Here is an 18,612-nt window from a genome sequence, read left to right as displayed (position 1 = left end):
AAGGTAAAGACAAAACTTTCATTATTTCTAGTTGATATGAAACTCCAAGAAATCACCTTACAATTATTATACAAAAAACAAATGTTTAGCCCTGGCTGGTGTGGCTCACTGGATTGAATGCTGGTCTGCAAACCAAAGGGTCACAGGTTCGATTCCCAGTCAGGGCACATGCCTGGATTGTGTGGTCGGTTCCCAGTTGGGAGCACGTGTGAGAGGCAACCAATCAATGTTCTCATATTGACGTTTGTCTTCCTTTTGTTCTCCCTTCCTTCCCCTCTCTCTAATAAGTACATAAATAAGTAAAAATTCGTTAAACAATAAAAATAAACAAATCTCAGAAATGTTATGCTGAGCAAAAGACGTGGACACAAAAGAGTGCATGCTGTATGATTCTATTTATATGAAATCCTAGAAAGGCATAATTAATCTTTAGCGAGAGAAAGCAGAACAGTGATCCTCTGGGGCTGCGGGGTGGTAGGGATTGACTACAAAGGGGTACAAGGGAACCTGTAGGGCTGATGGAAATACATGCCTTCACTGTGGCAGTAATTACATAGGTGCATCCGTTTGTCAAAAGTCATCAAACTATAGCCCTGGCTGGCGTAGCTCAGTGGATTGAGCACGGGCTGCAAACCAAAGCATCGCAGGTTCAATTCCCAATCAGGGCACATGGCTGGGTTGCAGGCCACGGCCCCCAGCAACCACACTATTGATGTTTCTCTCTCTCTCTCTCTCTCTCTCTCTCTCTCTCTTTCTCCCTCCCTTCCCTCTCTAAAAATAAATAAATAAAATCTCTATTAAAAAATAAAAAGGTCATCAAACTATAAACTGAAAATGAGCTTTCAGATGTCATGCATCTGTAAGTTTGATTGACACAGAAAAAAAAACCCCAATTCTGCAATAACAAGGGATGAAGTACTGGAACATGCTACTACAGGGAGGACACTCAAAAACATTATGCTAAGTGGGGAAAAAAAAGCCAGATGCAAAAAACACAATAGGTATATTGTGTGACCCCATTGCTGTGAAATGGTCAGGAAAAACAACTTCATAGAGACAATAAGTAGCTTAGTGGTTGCCTGGGGTTTAAGTGCAGGGACTGGCTGCACCTGGGCCCGAGGGGCCTTTCTTAGGTGATGCAAATGCCCTCACATTGGATTGTGAAGATAGCAGCACAACATTGTCAAGTGCCTAAAAATCATTTCATTGCCCACTTAAAATGAGTGACCTTGTTATGTAAATAATATCTCACTGATGCTTATTTTCAAAAGATAGTTGACCATATGGTTCAACAATCCTGCTCCTTGGTATTTACCCAGAGGAGCTGACAACTTGAGGGTCACACAAAAGCCTGCATTTGAATGTTTATAGGGCTTTATTCACACAACTGGCCCAACTTGCAAGCCGCCAACGTGTTCTTCAGTAGGTGAATGGATATGCTGTAGTGCATGGGTACAATGGCATATTAGTACTAAAAAGAAATGAGATAGCAAGCCAGAAAAGACATGGAGACACCTCAAATGCATATTACTAAGGGAAAGAAGTAAATGTGAAAAGGCTACATATTTTTTTATTTGATTCCAACTGCACAATATTCTAGAAAAGGTAAAACCGTGGGTATAATACAAAGATCAGTAGTTGCCAGGGATCAGAGGGCAGACGGGGGTGAATAGGCAGAGCACAGAGATGTTTTAGGGCAGTGAAACTATTCTGTATGCTATTATAAAAGTGGATACATGTTATTGGACATTTGGCAAAATTTGTAGAATGTACAACACCAAGAGTCAGTCTTAATATCAACTGTGGACCTTGGGTGATGACAATGTGTCAGTGTAGGTTCATCGGCCCCAACAAATGTGCCACTCTGGTGAGTGCTGATCGTGGGGGCGGTTATGCGTGGGAGGGGGTTCGGGAATACGTGGGAATTCTCTGTATTTTCAATCCCATTTTGCTGTGAACCTGAAACTGCTCTGAAAAGAAACTCTTTTTAAAAAGAAATGAAATATCAAGCCGTGAGAAGACATGGATGAACCTCAAATGCATATCAGTAGATGAAAGAAGGAAATCTGGACAAGCAGTACATGTTGTATGATTTCAAGTACATAAAATTCTGAAAGGGCAAAACCGTGGAGACAGTAAAAAGATCAGTGGTTGCCAAGAGTCAGGGGGGAGTGGGGGTGAATAGTCAGACCACCGAGGATTTTTAAAGCAGTGAAACTATTCTGTATGCTATTCTAATGGTGAAGTCATTTGTTAGAACTCAGCACATACCATACTAAGAGTAAACCCTAATGTAGACTTTGGATTATAACAATGTGTCCATTTAGGTTCATCAGTTGTAACAAATATGCCACTCTGCTGATATGGGGTGCTGAGATAGAGGGGGAGGCTGTGAGTGTGTGGTGGGGGACAGGAACTATGTGGGAATTCTCTGTATTTTCTGCTCAACTTTGCTGTGAACCTAAAACTTATCTCAAAAACAGTGTATTCGAATGAACTATTTAAACAAAAATAATAACAATGTACTGCAGGATAAAAGTAAAATGCCTAACAATAGAACAAAGACCAGAAAGACAGAAATGGAAGAAGTATATTAACACAAGATTCTGCAAAAAAAATTTTTTATTGATAGATTTTTTTTTGAGAGAGAGAGAGAGAGAGAGAGAGAGAGAGCGAGAGAGAGAGAGAGAGAGAGAGAGATATTCAGAGATTGATTCCTGGCTGGTGTGGCTCAGTGGACTGCACGTTGGCCTGTGAACCAAAAGGTCACTGGTTCAATTCCCAGTCTGGGCACATGCCCGGGTGTTGAGCCAGGTTCACAGTTGGGGGCATATGAGAGGCAACCACACGTTGATGTTTCTCTCCCTCTCATTCTCCCTTCCTTCCCCTCTCTCTAAAAGCAAATAAATAAAATTTAAAAATATATAAAGAGAGAGAGAGAGACATGAATTTGTTGTTCCACTCATTTATACACTCATTGGTTGTTTCCTGTGTGTGCCCTGACTGGCAACTGGAAACCCTGCTATGGGGATGATGCTCTAACCGACTGAGCTGCCCAGCCTGGGCAATGTAAGGTTCTTATATTCTTCTTAAAGTGGTATCATAACACTTGAAGGCAGACTGGGAGAAGTTATGGTTGTACAAACTAAACCTTGAAGCAACCACTAAAACAACAAAACAAGGAGGGATAGGTAGTAAGTCAACAAAGGAGATACAAATAATATTGATTAATCCAAAAGGAGGCAGGAAAACACAACAAACAAGAGATGGGACAAATAGAAAACAAATAGCAAGGTGACAGACTGAAACCTAACCATATCGTGTTAAATATAGATGGTGTAAACATCCCAATTACAGGGTAGGGATGAGCAGATTGGGTAAAAAAGCAAGACCCAACCTTATGCTGCCTATGAGAAAGGCTCTTTACACAAAGACACAAATAGCTTAAAACTATATTTTTAAAAAGATGTATCATGATAACACTAGTCTTTAAAGGTGGGCGGGCTGTATCAGTATCAGTCAAAGTAGATTTCACAGCAAAGATAACACTAGTAAATAAGGAAGGTAATATCATGATAAAAAGTCAGTTAGTGAGGAGAACATATCAATTCCAAATGTTTGTGCACCTAATATAACAGCTTCGGAATACATGAATGAAAACTAAAAAACTAGAAGGAGAAATACACAAATCCACAATGTTTGTCAGAGATTTCCTTTCAATAACTAATGGAACAAGTAGGCATCAAATTGGCAAGGATATCGAAGTGAACACCACTATCAATCAAATTGACTAGATTTACATTTATAGAATATTCCGCCCAGAAATAGCAAAATAGACATTTTTCTCAAGTCCACATGAGGCATTTGCCAAGACAGACCATGTTCCAGGCCACAAAACAAATCTCAATGAATTCAAAAGGATTGAAGTCCTACAAAAATATGTAGATTCTCTGAAAACCATGGAATGAAATTATATATCAATAACAGAAAGATGTCTGGAAAATCCCCAAATATTGGATAACTGAATAATCCACTTGTAGATAACTCATGGGTGAAAGAAGAAATGAAAAGGGTAATTAGAAAATATTTTGAATGGAATGAAAATGAAAGCGCAACAAATAATTTGTGGCATTCTGCTAAAGCAGTAGTTTGGGGATAATTTGCAAGCACTAAGCAGCTCTATTAGATCAGCAGAAAGCTGTCAATGACAGGCTTTCACTTCAGCAAAATGAAGAAGAGCAGATAAAATGAAGTTTCAGAAGAAAAACAACGAAGATCAAAGTGAAAATCATGGAAATAGAAAGAGAAAAATGAACAAAACCAAGTTCTTTTTTTTAAAAGATTTTATTTATTTATTTTTAGAGAGGGGAGGGAAGGAGGGAGAGAGAGAGAGAGAGAGAGAGAGAGAGAGAGAGAGAGAGAGAGAAACATCACTGTGCGGTTGCTGGGGGCCGTGGCCTGCAACCCAGGCACGTGCCCTGACTGGGAATCGAACCTGTGATGCTTTGGTTTGCAGCCCACGCTCAATCCAGTGAACTACGCCAGCCAGGGCCAAAACCAAATTCTTATGTGCTAATGTTCATTGCAGCATTATTTGTAATAGTAAAAAATTAGAAAGGAGAGAAATGTCCATCAATAGATAAATGGCAGCTACAAAAGTCAAATTCATGGAGGCACAAAGCTGTTCAAAGATTGGTTTCCAGGGGCAATGGGAAGGAGGGAATGTGGAGTTAGTGCTTAATGGATATAGAATTTCTGTTTGGGGTGATGCAATGGTTTTAGAAATAGACAACAATGATGATTCCACAATATTGTGGATGTATTTAATGCCACTGAATTATACAGTTAAAAAAGGTTAAAATGGCCAACTTTGTTATATATATTTACCATAGTTAAAAAAAAGATCCAAAAGCCATTGAATTGTACAACTTAAGTTGGGAATTGTTTAGTATGTGAATTTATATCTCAATCGAGCTGTTCTTGAAAGTGCATGGTGTATGATTCCATTTATATGAAATTCTAGACAATGCAAACTAATATATGGTGACAGAGAGCAACCCTAATTCGCCAGTTTACCTCATTTTCCACATTACTTTGATCTCTTGCATCTGTCTTAACACTTTCTCAGTTCCCTAAGTGGCTCTTTATGTTAATACTGGTCCCGAGGAAAAACAGGGGTCTGGGAAGGAAGGGGTGGCCTCACTTTGCCAAGGGAAAGGTGAGGCCGGGGGACACTCGAACCCGGGACCTGGTCCTGGGGTCAGGATGTAAGCAGTGCTTGATTACCGGGAGGCGTGGTTTAGGATGCCGTGACGCCAGAAAAAGAGGCTGGTCCAAGGACTGCACTTCCCAGGAGGGCTCCGGGCGCTGAGAGGAGACTGCGTCCGACGACGGGGTGGGACTCAGGTCGCTGCCCGGATGTGGACTTGAGCCCGCCGCTGCAGCGGATCCCAGTGAAAGACGCCGGGAGGCTTTGCCGGCGGCAGTTGAGTTGAACCGCGCGGGACGACGAGCACTTTGCCGGGTATGTGACCCCTTATCCCAGGCAGTGCCCACATCTCTTTTGTCGAGTCTCCCCATCCCTGGGACCGTAGTCTCGGAGCCACTCCTTGGGTGGAAGGGATCTGAGGGTGGCATGAGCTGTATGTGCAGCGGGGGAGATTGAGCCTGCTCTGTGAATCCGATGTGGGGCACCTCTCTGCCCCGGCTCAAGAGTCCCGCTGGAGTCCCAGGAGAACCCATCACCCTTGGTGGAGGAGAGTATGCCCAGCGAGAGGTGCCCAGCGGGCTCGTCGTGGCTATTGATGGATCGCTGAGATTGCTTCTGTGGTGAAGTTGCCAGGCGCAGGATAGCCCCCCTGGCTCCGGGGTCGGGAGTCTTCACCCTGCTTCCTTCGCCTCCAGCCATCTGAAATCTCCCTTGACTGCACCTGAACCAAAGAAATTAGTTTTCAGTGTGAGAACCCCCCCCCACCGCACCCCCAATTTAGTGGATAACTGAGTTGCAGAAAGTACTAAATAAAACTAGGGGTCTTCTGCTGAATTGCTGTGGTTTCTGAGAAGTTAATTTAAGTGGATTAGACTGAGATTTGCTGAAAGGGTGAGCCTTGGAGAATGACGGAGAAACAGTAGTACTTTGAGCTGCGTTCTTGTTCTCACTGTTATTGGATCTTTTACATTGTGTTCAACTTAAGAGAAAAGTAACTGCTGTGCAGACTGTACAAGTGAAGGACGCTTTGTCACATGAGATAGGGACGTTTAGAAGAAGCTATGATCCCAAGGTTAATGGTAAATGACTAACAAGGAACGGAGCCTTCTAGGGTGCTGGTATTGGCAGCTCCATGCCTCTCCCAGTTTCTAATCCTAGACACACCTTGAAGATCTCTAAGCTGCTCTGATGTCTACTTAGGGCTACTGTGAAGTTAAAAATAAGAAAAGATGGGTACAAGTACTGTACACCGTGGTCCCCAACCTTTTTGGCACCCTGGACCGGTTTCGTGGAAGATGTTGCTGGTGGGGGGCGGAGGGAGGGGGTGCGAGGATAGGAGGCGAAGCTCAGGTGAGCTTCGCAGGCTGCACTGTGGAATGGGGGGGGGGGTGTCCGGAGGAGGAGCTCAAGTGACCTTCACTCCCCAGCTGTGGATGGGGGAAGGGGGGCCGGAGGCGGAGCTCAGGTGAGCTTCGCCGCTCCTCCGGAATGGGGGGGCTGGGGGCGGGGCTCTAGTGCGCTTCGCTGGCTACACTGTGGAATGGGGGGGTCGGGAGGCGGAGCTCGAGTGAGCTTCACTCCCCCCGCTGTGGATGGCGGGGAGGAGCGAACCTCAGGCGGAGCTCAGGTGAGGTTTGCACCCGGGCCGCCGCAGGCGGGGGAGGCAGGAGGCGCAACTCCAGCGAGCTTTGCTTACCGCCAAGTTCCTAACTGGCCGCGGCAGTCTGCGGCCGGGGCATTGGGGACCCCTGCTTCACACAATGCCTATAGAATGCTCTCAATTTTTACTTTCCCTTTACTTCCCTATAGCAACTCCCCCCCAGCCATACATTACTGTACACTATTACTTGCCTCCTGCCTTCACCAGAAGACGTTAAGCTTCTAGCATTCTTTTTCTTTGTACCCCCCCCTTTTTTTTTGAGTCCCTCCTAGCAATTCATTGCCCATAGTAGTACTTGGGACAGTGTGGATAGTGGTGGTGATGGGGAGGGGACAGCATTGTGCTGGATGCCGGAACTTAAGTAAACAAGCCTTTCTCAAATAGATGACAAACAGAATATTGGCCTTTCTCTTCTAACTCCTAGCCTTTTCTCAGAGCTCCCAAGCCTTTAAAAGAGTGTTATTTTACTTTTAATATTTTAACCATTTTAACGTGTACCATACCGTAGTGTTAACTATATTCCCATTGTTGTGCAACAAATCTAGAATTTTTTCATCTTGCAAAACTGAAACTCTAGCCCTGGTTTGTGTGGCTCAGTGGATTGAGTCCCAGCCTGCCAACCAAAGGGTCTCGGGTTTGCGGTTCTATTCTCGGTGGGGGCACATTCCGGGGGCACATTCCGGGGTTGAGGGGTGTGCGGGAGGCAACTGATAAATGTGTCTGGTGCTCAACAATGTTTCTCTCTTTCTCCCGGCATTCCCCTCTCTCTCTGAAAATAAATAAACAAATAAATAAATAAATAAAATATAATATTTAAAAAGAACTGAAACCCTGTACCTATTAAACAACTCCCCCCATTTCTCCCTTCCGCAGTCCCTGGCCACCATCATTCATTCTACTTTATGTTTCAATAAATGTCACTCTTCTGGATATCTCACATAATTGGAATCATGCAGTATCTGGCTTTTTTTGGTAACTGGTTTATTTCACTTAGCATCAAGTCCTCAAGGTTCGTCCATGGTGAAGCATATGAAATCCATCTTATTTTTTTTTTAAGATTTTATTTATTATTTTTTTAGAGAGAAGGGAAGGGAAGGAGAAAGAGAGGGAGAGAAACATCAATGTGTGGTTGCCCCTCATATGCCCCACACTGGGGACCTGGCCTGCAACCCAGGCATGTGCCCTGACTGGGAAACGAACCAGTGACCCTTTGGTTCGCAGACCCGTGCTCAATCCACTGAGCTACACCAGCCAGGGCCATCTTATTTTTTTTTTAAAAATCTGTTATTTATTTATTTTATAGAGAGAGAGAGGGAGGGAGGGAGAGAAACTGCAAGAGATGGACATCAGTTGCCTCTCGCACGCCCTCTACTGGTGCTCTGGCGTGCAACACAGGCAGGTGCTCTGACTGGGAATCAAAGTACCAACCTTTTGGTTCGCAAGCCAGGCACAATCCACTGAGGGCCCATCTTCTTATAAATGTATATATTAATATTTATATATAAATACATAAATATATTTATTAATATATAAAATATGTATTTATTTGCCACATTTTTCTTATCCATTCATCTACCGATAGACATTTAGGGTGACATTTAGGCTGCTTCCACTTTTCCACTTCTTGGCTCTATTAATGAAGCAATGAATGTGAGTGTGCAAATAGGTCTTCAAGATCCTGTTTTCAATTATTCTGGACATATTTTTATTTTTTAATTTTACTTATTTTTAGAGAGGGGGAGAAAAGCATCATTGTGAGAGAGAAACATTGATCCGTAGCCTCTTGCACTCCCCCAACCAGGGATGAAACCCACAACACAGGCACGTGCCCTGACCCGGACGAACTGGTGGCCCTTCGCTTTGTGGAACGATGCCCAACCCACTGAGTCACACCGGTCAGGGCTCGATATATTTTTAGTATTAGTTATAAAACTTTTTAACTTTGGAGAATTTTAAACATACAGAAGTAGATAAAACAGTGTAATGAACATGTGGGCTGAATAAATGGGTCAGTTGTATAAAACAGCCTTTGAAAGTACCTGGGACTTTTGCTGATCCCCCTGCCCCCCGCCTTTCATAGACAGTGTGTTACGGGTGAGCATATCTGGAGTTTTGTTTCAGACCCCAGGTGTTCTAGCTGCACTTCATCATGTAGGCCTGCAGCCATCAGTGTGACTGGAGTGCCCAGCTGCAGACCATATATACTAGGAGTATTTGGAGATAACAAATGAGTAGAAGTGAGTGTAGGTGCCTTTTCCTACTTATAGAGAAGAGGAGCTGAGTTTGGAGTGCAAAGTGGTCTTTGTGCCCAAGAATTTCCCTCTGATACAGCAACCCCCTCAGATGCAATACTGTTCTGAAAGCAGTCACTTGGGGCACAGGTGTTTGACACTAGATGATACCTAGAGGAGGCTGGGAAGATGAGAAATAATAGCAGTGATTGCTATAGAATTCAGAGGACAAAGAAATGCATCCAGACTGGGAAAGGAATGTGGTAGTGACTTTGCCCTGATTCTAGTGACGTTGTGTGTTCGATCCTTAAGGCTGTTGCTAGGTAGAAAAAGACAGAGCTGATAGTGAGTACCCTGGGATGGTTGCCTGCTAGTCCTGAGTTATCCTTTGGACTTGTAGCTGTGGGACCTGTGCTACCAAAGGCTTCTGGGTAAAAGGCATCCCTATTCAGAACCGGCTGGCTGTGTGGGAAGATAGCTACCTCTAGTGGGCCTGTGCGAAGCATCCTCAGGCCAACTTTACTGAGACCCAAATGAGTGTTGTTTTGGTTTTGCCCGTGATACGGGGCTGAATAGAGACCTTTACTAATAAGATAACAGGGTAGGGGATGTGTCTATTCCCCCAAATTCCCAAGGTGAGAAGCTAATTCCCATTTTTTTTCTCTAATCAAATACATATGACAATGTATCCCCTTTCCTCCACATTCTGACACTTGAAGAGCTGTATGCTATAAGGATTGGGTCTGACATGAGGGCAGTAGTTAAAAAGCTGAAGAAATTGGAGTGCTCTGGGGCACTGACAAGGTAGGGCATTGCCGGGGTATTGATATGGGTGTTTGAACATAGGAACTCAAACATGTTTCTTACAGACCATCTCTGCCGGGGTCCCCAACCCCCAGCCCCCCAGCCCCCCACCCTGCAGACCTGTATGTGCACAGCAGGAGGTGAGCAGTGGGCTGGCGATTTGCCGATCTGCTCCCATTACTGCCTGAGCCTCGCCTCCTGTCCTCCTGCCTCCCTGCCCCACCCTGGCCCTGGAAAAATCAAAACCAGTCCCTGGTTGGGGATCACATGCCATGCCATTAACTGCCAAGTGCTTCATGCATGAAGAAGTGGACAAAGAGTACGGTGCTCTTGTGACCTGTAGTTTCACTCAGAGAAGATGGGAAGGGATGAGACCCCTGGCTTGTCTGGCGTTGTAATCACATCGGGGAACTTTTGCCTTCCGTGGCAGAATGGTAGAAGAGTAATAACGTATGAAGTCTTAGTAGCTTTTGAAACCTAATAAGTACTTTGTATGTGGCAGACACTAATAATGACTGTACCTACATTCTTTCATTTAAGCCTCAGGTTAGAAATTTGCCCAAATTCCCAAGGCTTTGGAAAAGAGAGGACAGGTTTTTGACTCCAGAGGGTTTGACCTCAGAGCTTGGAATCCTTTTTTAAAAAATTTATTTATTTACTTTTGGAGAGAAGGGAAGGGAGGGAGACAAACAAACAGCCATGGGTGAGTGATGGGGTGCCTCTAGCACGCCCCCTACTGGAGACTTGGCCCAAAACCCCAGCACGGGCCCTGACTGGGAGTCAACGGGTGACCTTTCGGTGTATAGGCCGGTGTTCAATCCACTGAACCACACCAGCCAGGGCATCAGAGCTTGGACTCTTAATCACTTCTCTACATCGCTGATACCTTTCACTTTGGTAGTAAGTGTTGTTATTTTTCAGGAACAGAGAGGTTCCTTTGCTGGGTCTATAGCCACAGACCCAAAGTGAGAGCCCTGTTTCTTTTGTTTCAACTTTGGGAACCATCTTTCTATACTTAAAAAAAAAAAATGAGTGACCATTTACTGAGCACCTAGTATATTTTAGCAGCTTGGATACCATCTTTTCAGACCTTAGGACAACAATGTAGCATAAACACCGATGTATATGAATGGTATTTAATCTTTTGGGGGCTCACAGCCCTTTTCAAGACTCTAATAACAGCTTTGGATCTTCTTTCCAGAAAAATTCACTTAAGCGCATACATATAGGATTGCACACAACTTCAGAGGCGGCTTTTAGGACCCACTGAGGCCTGTCTTTTAGCATCCATGGTAAGAACTCTGGCCCCGTACCACCTTCCCCAGCTGGTTCTTCTGTGGTGTGAAGGGGATGGGCAGTGGGTGGGGGGGTTCACCTCTTGTCTTTCTCCTCGGAGAGCAATGTTTATGAAGCTTGGGCTCCCTTCATTAACTGAGCATCTGGGAACACTCTTCATTTCTCTCTTACACGTAGGACTCCAAGGGAAGAATGCAGACGATCAAATGTGTGGTTGTAGGAGATGGGGCCGTGGGTAAGACCTGCCTCCTCATCAGTTACACAACAAAGTCCTTTCCTGAGGAGTATATCCCCACTGTCTTTGACAACTATAGCGCGCAGACATCTGTGGATGGCCAACTTGTCAGCCTGAACCTATGGGACACGGCTGGTCAAGAAGAATACGACCGACTGAGAACGCTCTCCTACCCCCAGACCAATATCTTCGTCATCTGTTTTTCCATCAGCAGCCCATCCTCTTATGACAATGTGAGGCATAAGTGGTACCCAGAGGTCACCCATCATTGCCCCAATGTACCTGTTCTGCTGGTAGGCACCAAGAGTGACTTGCGAACTGACGATGAGACAGTGAAGAAGCTGAAGGAACAGAGCCTAGTGCCCACAACTTTTCAGCAAGGCATTATCCTGGCCAAGCAGGTGGGGGCTGTGAAGTATCTGGAATGCTCTGCCCTGCTGCAGGATGGAGTACAGGAGGTGTTTTTGGAAGCTATCCGCGCTGTGCTTTACCCGGCCACAAAGAAGAGCACCAAGAAATGTGTCCTCTTATAGCTTTTGGGGTGGCACTTAGGGACTGCCTCCATGGAGAATAAGCAGGGGGATTCCTTTGACAGGATTTAATAATGCCAACAGAGCCAATTGACTCTTCTGGAAACCCTGGGCTGTAGGTTGCTGGGCTTTTGGAGGAATGAAGACAGACAGGCTAGTCCGTATGTATATGGCTGCTTTGTGTTTTGGTTTGAACCTTTGGAAGGAAGTGTGTGTATGTGTGTGATCAAAACAGTAAGAGGAGACACCACAAAGCGCTGTTCCTTCCTGTCCTGGCCGGGCCGAAACTAAGCAGAGCAGCCTTTTACTGTTCTTTTGTAGACTTTTGCCTGTTCGCTTCCAAATCGAATTTCAGCTTTTCTGACTAGTTAATATTGAGCAAGTGCCTCACAGGAGGACAAGGCTTTCCAGTTGTTGAATCATTGCCTTAAACTTTCTAATACACTAATTTTTCTTGAATCCACTAATCTTTAAAAACCAGTTTATGCGAGATTCCTGGGCGTTCCCAGTGTTGACATGTCCTCATTCTTGAGCTAAGACGTTTTGGCAACACTGGTTAAGTAGAATTTTCCAAAGTTCTGTGACATGGGAATAGATATTCCTTAGAAGGTTCTGTGAGCAAATAAGCCAGGAACCAGCTATTTAAATAAAAGCTCAAGAGGTTCTTCTACTGTAGGAATTTATAATTTTTAATAAGCATGCAACATTCCGGAAGCTTTCACTTGGTCCTATGCAATATCTATTAACATCTTTGGAAACACGGTTTCCAAATCCTGGGTTGATAGGATGTAGGAATTCCTGTGCAGGAGGCTATGAAAAAAAAAAAAGCATAATGTGGCCTCCTTCGCGCCTTTGAAAGAAATGGCAGTCACGGACTTTTACTGTCATTCCTCTTGAGTTACTATAAAGGCTACTGTGCTCTTTTCCTGTTCCTCCTCCATACACCTTGGGGTGTGGGTGGGTGTGTTAGTTCTTTCGTTCGTTCATTCGTTCATTCAGCCGTGTGTGCCTTTTGAGGTCTTTTAGTTGCTCCAAAAGAGTTGGAGTTTGTTGGATCTCCAGGCGGTAGGCTGGAGTTGCTCAGCCTGCCCTGGGGCAGTGTGAGTCAGATTCTTCATCCCAGTAGGCCTCCTTCTCCATAGTTGTTAGATTCCTGACCTTTATTTGATATGGAAGAAAAACTTCCCCACCTGGCAGATAGCAGTTGACAGCTCCCCTATGTCCATGTCCATACCTTCTCATCCTGCCAAAATAGCATTGGATTTTTGAGCCTTTGGCAGGTAAAAGGATGGCATACCGCACTGCCTCCCCCTGTGGTGGGTGAAGTGTCTGTGCTTTGCTCCATGACAGTCTTGCTGTGGCTCTTTGACTAGATGTGAGCAGACTTGCCTCAGGCTAACTGAACCTCCTGAATAGGGTTGCCAGAAAAAACACAGCAATGTTTTACATGACACAAGGAGACTAGACTGGGCAGTGAGCACACAGTGGAGTATGCAGATGTTGTGCGCCTGAAACTTGCATGTTATTAACCAATATTACTCCAATAGATTTAATTAAAATTAAAGACAAAGTTTTTTTTTTTCACAAATAACTTTTTAGTACAAGCAATGTACCACGTAATATTTGGGACATACACGAAAACATTATTTGCTGTTCATCTGAAATTCAAATGTAATGCAAGCATCCTGTGTTTTTACTTGGCTTAACCTGGCAATCCTCCTCTTGGAGAATCTGGAACCTGGAGGTCAAGGAGAAATCAAGTATTGATAGAAGATAAAAAGTTTATGTTAACTCTATCTTACTACTTGTCTTCTGGTTTCCCCTTTCCCTCACCTGGGACTACGTACGCTGTTCAGTTTTCCCTTCATCATTGTTCCCTCCATTTCATACACTACTTCATTGGCATTTATTTCTACACCAGTTGTCTAAAGCTGTGACGGATTTAGGGAGGATAGTATTTGTCTGGCGTGTGCCTTCTATCTCAATTTCAGGGTACTGTATTTATTTCCCACTGTGTGCTCCAGGGCTTCCTGTGGTGGTGGTGGTGGTGGTAGTGGGGTGGTGGGGATTCTTTCTAAGCAGGGTGTCCACTGGAAAAGAGTGAGGGTGGCCCTTCTCAATGAAGGCCCAGGAGTGCTTTGGAAAGTGAGGTTGCTGTACAGTGAAGCACAGTGAAAGTGAGGTTGCTGTACGGAGAAGTCCGGTGACTGTAGGGGTCAACTCGCCTGTGTGCATGAGGTGTCCTTTGCCCTTGTGTAGAGTCCTTGAGTTTTCCCAGAGACAGTCAAATGAAAGTCCTTATTGCTCAAGCATATTACAGCCTCAGGGTGTTCTGATTGCTGCTGGGTGGCACACAGGGCTTCATGGTCGAAGGGTTAGAAACACCTATGTCTCTAGGAGCTTTCTGTTTAGCTACTGAAGTGTTTTCAATTGGCCTTTAGCCCTAGCTGGGTTGAGAGCTGGCCTGTGAATCAAAGGGTTGCCAGTTTGATTCCCAGTCAGGGTACATGCCTGGGTGGTGGGCCAGGTCCCTGGTTGGGGGGTGTGCGAGAGGCAATCTATTGATGTTTCTCTCAAATATCAATGTTTTTCTCCCCCTTCCACCTTTCTCTAGAAATGAATAAATAAAATCTTTAAAAAAAATAAATTGGCTTTTAATTTAATAGTGCCTCCTGCTCTTTTTGTCTGGAAAATTCCCAAATGTAAGCATAGGTTTTGTTTGGGCAAACTTGTGTCCTCTAATAAACGGAGGTGTGATCCACAAGTGTGAGAGAGTGGTTTTGCTACTGGACTGATTTGATGATCATATGCATACACTGACATCTTGATTTTTATACTTAAAAGGAATCTGAATGAAGATGAACATACTAGTGTTACTTTTAAATTATTCATAATGGATGCAATAAGCTTTTCCCACTTTACTGGGTCTGTTGCTTTCTAAAAATACAAACAATGCCTCCTCCCTCCCACTCCCCCATTTTGAGTTGTTTTGAAATTCTTTTCAACTTGAAAAGGATAGAATAACTAGAATTAGCCCTAACTGGTATGGCTCAGTGAATTGAGCACTGGCCTGTGAACCAAGGGGTTGCCCGTGCCATTCCCGATCAAGACTCATGCCTCTCCCCAGTAGGGGGTGCATGAGAGGCAACTACACATTGATCTTTATCCCTCCCCCTCTCTAAAAATAAATTTAAAAAATTTTAAAAAAGAATATAATTATTGCATTGCACATTGTACCTGTGTGTAACTACTTATTTTCCAAATCAGACAATCAGTGTATGGAATTGTCTGCCTTGCTAACATTGACTAGTTACTGCCCCACCCCCCACCCGCTCTGCCCCACCTATTCCTCTTCAGGATTTGCAGTAGCTTCATTTTCTGGTTTTCACTAATGACAGATCAGTTAGTTCCCTGTAGGGGGTTTTCCTCATTTATTACACTACATTCAGTACACAATTATCAAGCTCCTACTGTGTTAATAGGCATTACTGTACTGGGAGCCTCTCCCAGTTATCTCAGGAAAAGATCTGTTATAAAAATTAATCCTAGCTGGTAATTGTATATAGTTTTGGTGCACTGCTGAATGCACTAGTAAGGAAGAGCAAAACAATGTTTTGTTTTGTAGATAGCTTTATTGAGGTATAATTTACATACCATAAAATTCACCCAGTTCAAGATGACAATTTAATGATTTTAGTAAATTTGGAGTCATAGCAACCATCACTCACATCTACTCTTAGAACCTTTCCATCACCCCAGAGAGTTCCCTCATGCAGTTAATCCCTGCTTCTATCTGGAGCCATAGGCAACCATTCATCTACCTTGTTTTTTTCTGAACATTTCATATAAATAGAATCAAACAATACGTGGCTGGTTGGAACTTGCTTCCTTCATTTAGCATAATTTCAAGGTTCATCCGTTTTGTAGCACATATGGCCACTTCAGTTCTTTTTATTGTTGAATAATATTCCACTATATAGATGTTCCATATTTTATCTGCTCATAGTTGAGGGACATAAGATTGTTTCTTTTTGGCTGTGCTGCTGGGAACCTTTGTGTACAAGGTTTTGTGTGGACATGTTTTTTATTCTTTTGGGTGTTTTTGATTCCACATATGAATGGCATTGCTAGGTCATACGGTAAATTTACGTAAAACTACTTTTTGAGTCAAGAATGGCATCTTTAATATTTATAGTATCAGAAGTCCCTTTCCACATTTTACAAGCCTCCATCTACCTCATATTTGCTTTCCTCAAGCACAAGCATCCAAGAGGCATTATAACGTACATTAAAGAACATCCCATCTTGCTTTTTTGTCTTAAATATTAGTACAGCAATAGTATTCTACTAACTTCTCTTTACCAAACTGCATAGTATCAGCTACCCCGTAGGTTTTGGCAGACCTGTATCATCTGGCCTAGAAATGTAACTACTGTTAAAACGTTTTATGCGCCCTGGCTGGTGTGGCTCAGCGGGCTGAGCACTGGCCTGCAAACCAAAGGGTTGCCAGTTCGATTTCCAGTCAGGACACATGCCTGGGTTGCTGGTTAGGTCTGTGGTTGGGGGAGTTGGGACATACAAAAAGCAACCCACTGATGTTTCTATCCCTCTCTCCCTGTCTAAAAATAAACTTAAAAAATCTTAAAAAATATCCAGGGGTGTCCAACCCATGGCCCAAGGGCTGCATGTGGCCCAGAATGGCTATGAGTGCAGGCCAACACAAAATTGTAAATTTACTTAAAAGCTTTTTTTTCCTCATCAGTTAGGTTTGTGATTTAATGTGTGACCCAGGATAACTCTTCTAGTGTGGCCCAGACACGCCAGAAAGTTGGACACCCTGATAGACTCACTTATTTATTTTGCAAAACAAAACACAGGAAGTACAAATATTGAATAATTATGTTGTAGACCTGAAACTAATATGTCAATTCCACCTCAGTAAAACATAATAAACACAGGAAGGATACACCAGAAATTAATGTAAATGGTTATTTATAGGGGATCTTAGGGGAGGTGTCAGGGGAGGGTTTCAGCAGAACATTCAGTTTTCTAGGTGTGCTCTTTCAGGGTTGTGGCTGCCACCAATTGGTCAGTGACAGGGCAGGGGGTCATTAGTGATTGCAGCTGGTCCTGGCTCCACCCACCTGGTTTTGCTGCTCCTCTGGGTCTGGAGCTGAAACAACTGAAGCCTAGATGTTATTTCTAAGAAGGTGACCTTCTGTATCTGGCTGTAAATTGCTCAGCCAGATTATTCAGCTGTCTGTCTCAGTTTCCCTGTTCCACCTGCCAAGGAATTTTTCTATCTTCTTACTATCCTGCCTCAGTATCAGCTCCTGGACAGGTAATGTACAAAGTAAGCTTGGAACATCTTGTGCCAAAAAAACAAGTGCTCAAAGACTTGTGGGTCATGTCGAAAGGACACAGGAGCCAGAGTGAAGTGGTTCCCATTGAACAAATCTGGGACAGTTTGAGCATCAGAAAGGATAAAATGGTGCTGGATTGTAACACATTAAAAATGCAAGAAACGACCTGGCTGGTGTGGTTCAGTGGATTGAGGACAGGCCTGTGAACCAAAGGCTCGCTGGTTTGATTTCCAGTCAGGGCTCAGGCCTGCACTGCAGGTCAGGTCCCCAGTAGAGGGCGTATGTGAGGCAATCACTCATTGGTCTTTGTCCCTCCCTTCCTGTTTCTAAAAATAAATAAAACCTTTTAAAAATGCAAGAAAAGAGGTAAGAAAAGGGATTAGTTTTTCGTTACTGATAAAGTCCAGTTAGTAAAATAGGAATTTAAGAATTAGAAAAATCACCCTTTTGCACTTTCCCAATATAATTGATTCAGGCAAAGATCATGAATAGATGTTAAGACCAGTGGATGCAAGGCGACAACAACTTCCGGCCAAGATGGAGGCATAGACGGACACACTGTGCCTCCTCGTGCAACCAAAAGAAGGACAACGGCAAATTTGAAACCCGAGAACAACCAGCACTGACAGAAAATCGAACTGTATGGAAGTCCGACAACCGGGGAGTTGAAGAAGAAACATTCACCCAGATCGGTATGAGGTAGGAGGGGTGGAGAAGGACAGCTGGGCGGAAAGGACTCGGGGCAAGGTGGTGGTTGGTGCGCTGGGGTGGGGGAGGGGTTGGTGGTGGCTGGTGGACCCGGCGGTCCCACAAATGCGCGCAAATAAACTGGGAGGAACAACTGGGGGAGCGAGACAAACCACGCAACCCGGGGTTCCAGCGCGGGGAAATAGTCTCAAGCCTGTGATTGAAAATACCTGTGGGGGTTGAGGCAGCAGCGGGAGAAACTCCCAGCCTCACAGGAGAGTCTGTTGGAGAGACCCACAGGGACCTAGGGTGTGCACAGACTCATCCACCTGGGAATCAGCACCAGAAGGGCCCAGTTTGGTTGTGGGTAATGGGAAAGTGACTGAAAACTGTCAGGCGAGTATGCGCCATTGTTCGCCATAGGACCCCTCCCCCACACCCAGCGCCTTCACGCGGAGACCTGGGTTGCCCCGCCCTGGTGAACACCTAAGGCTCCGCCCCTGACTACGTCTGAGGCGCGCGGAGACCCAAAAAAAAAAAAAAAAAGCCCAAGTGAAAGAACAGTTCAAAGCTCCAGAAAATATATAACTAAGCGAT

General features: G+C 44.2%; 1 protein-coding gene across 1 annotated transcript; it reads left to right on the top strand.

Annotated features, from left to right (window-relative positions):
* Positions 1-5,390: 5,390 nt before the first annotated feature.
* LOC123824307 (rho-related GTP-binding protein RhoG-like) lies at positions 5,391-14,531 on the top strand. Its single transcript, XM_045847428.1, has 3 exons — positions 5,391-5,524; positions 11,106-11,196; positions 11,378-14,531. The coding sequence occupies exons 2-3, from the start codon at positions 11,194-11,196 to the stop codon at positions 11,966-11,968; spliced, it is 594 nt and encodes a 197-aa protein (XP_045703384.1). The 5' UTR covers positions 5,391-5,524; positions 11,106-11,193; the 3' UTR covers positions 11,969-14,531.
* Positions 14,532-18,612: the final 4,081 nt, after the last annotated feature.

The sequence above is a fragment of the Phyllostomus hastatus genome, unplaced genomic scaffold (assembly GCF_019186645.2).
Source record: "Phyllostomus hastatus isolate PE091 unplaced genomic scaffold, TTU_PhHast_1.1 phas_contig_551, whole genome shotgun sequence".
Lineage (NCBI taxonomy): Eukaryota > Metazoa > Chordata > Mammalia > Chiroptera > Phyllostomidae > Phyllostomus > Phyllostomus hastatus.
The sequence above is the reverse complement of the archived record's forward strand: the minus strand, read 5'-3'. Positions and strand labels throughout refer to the sequence as shown.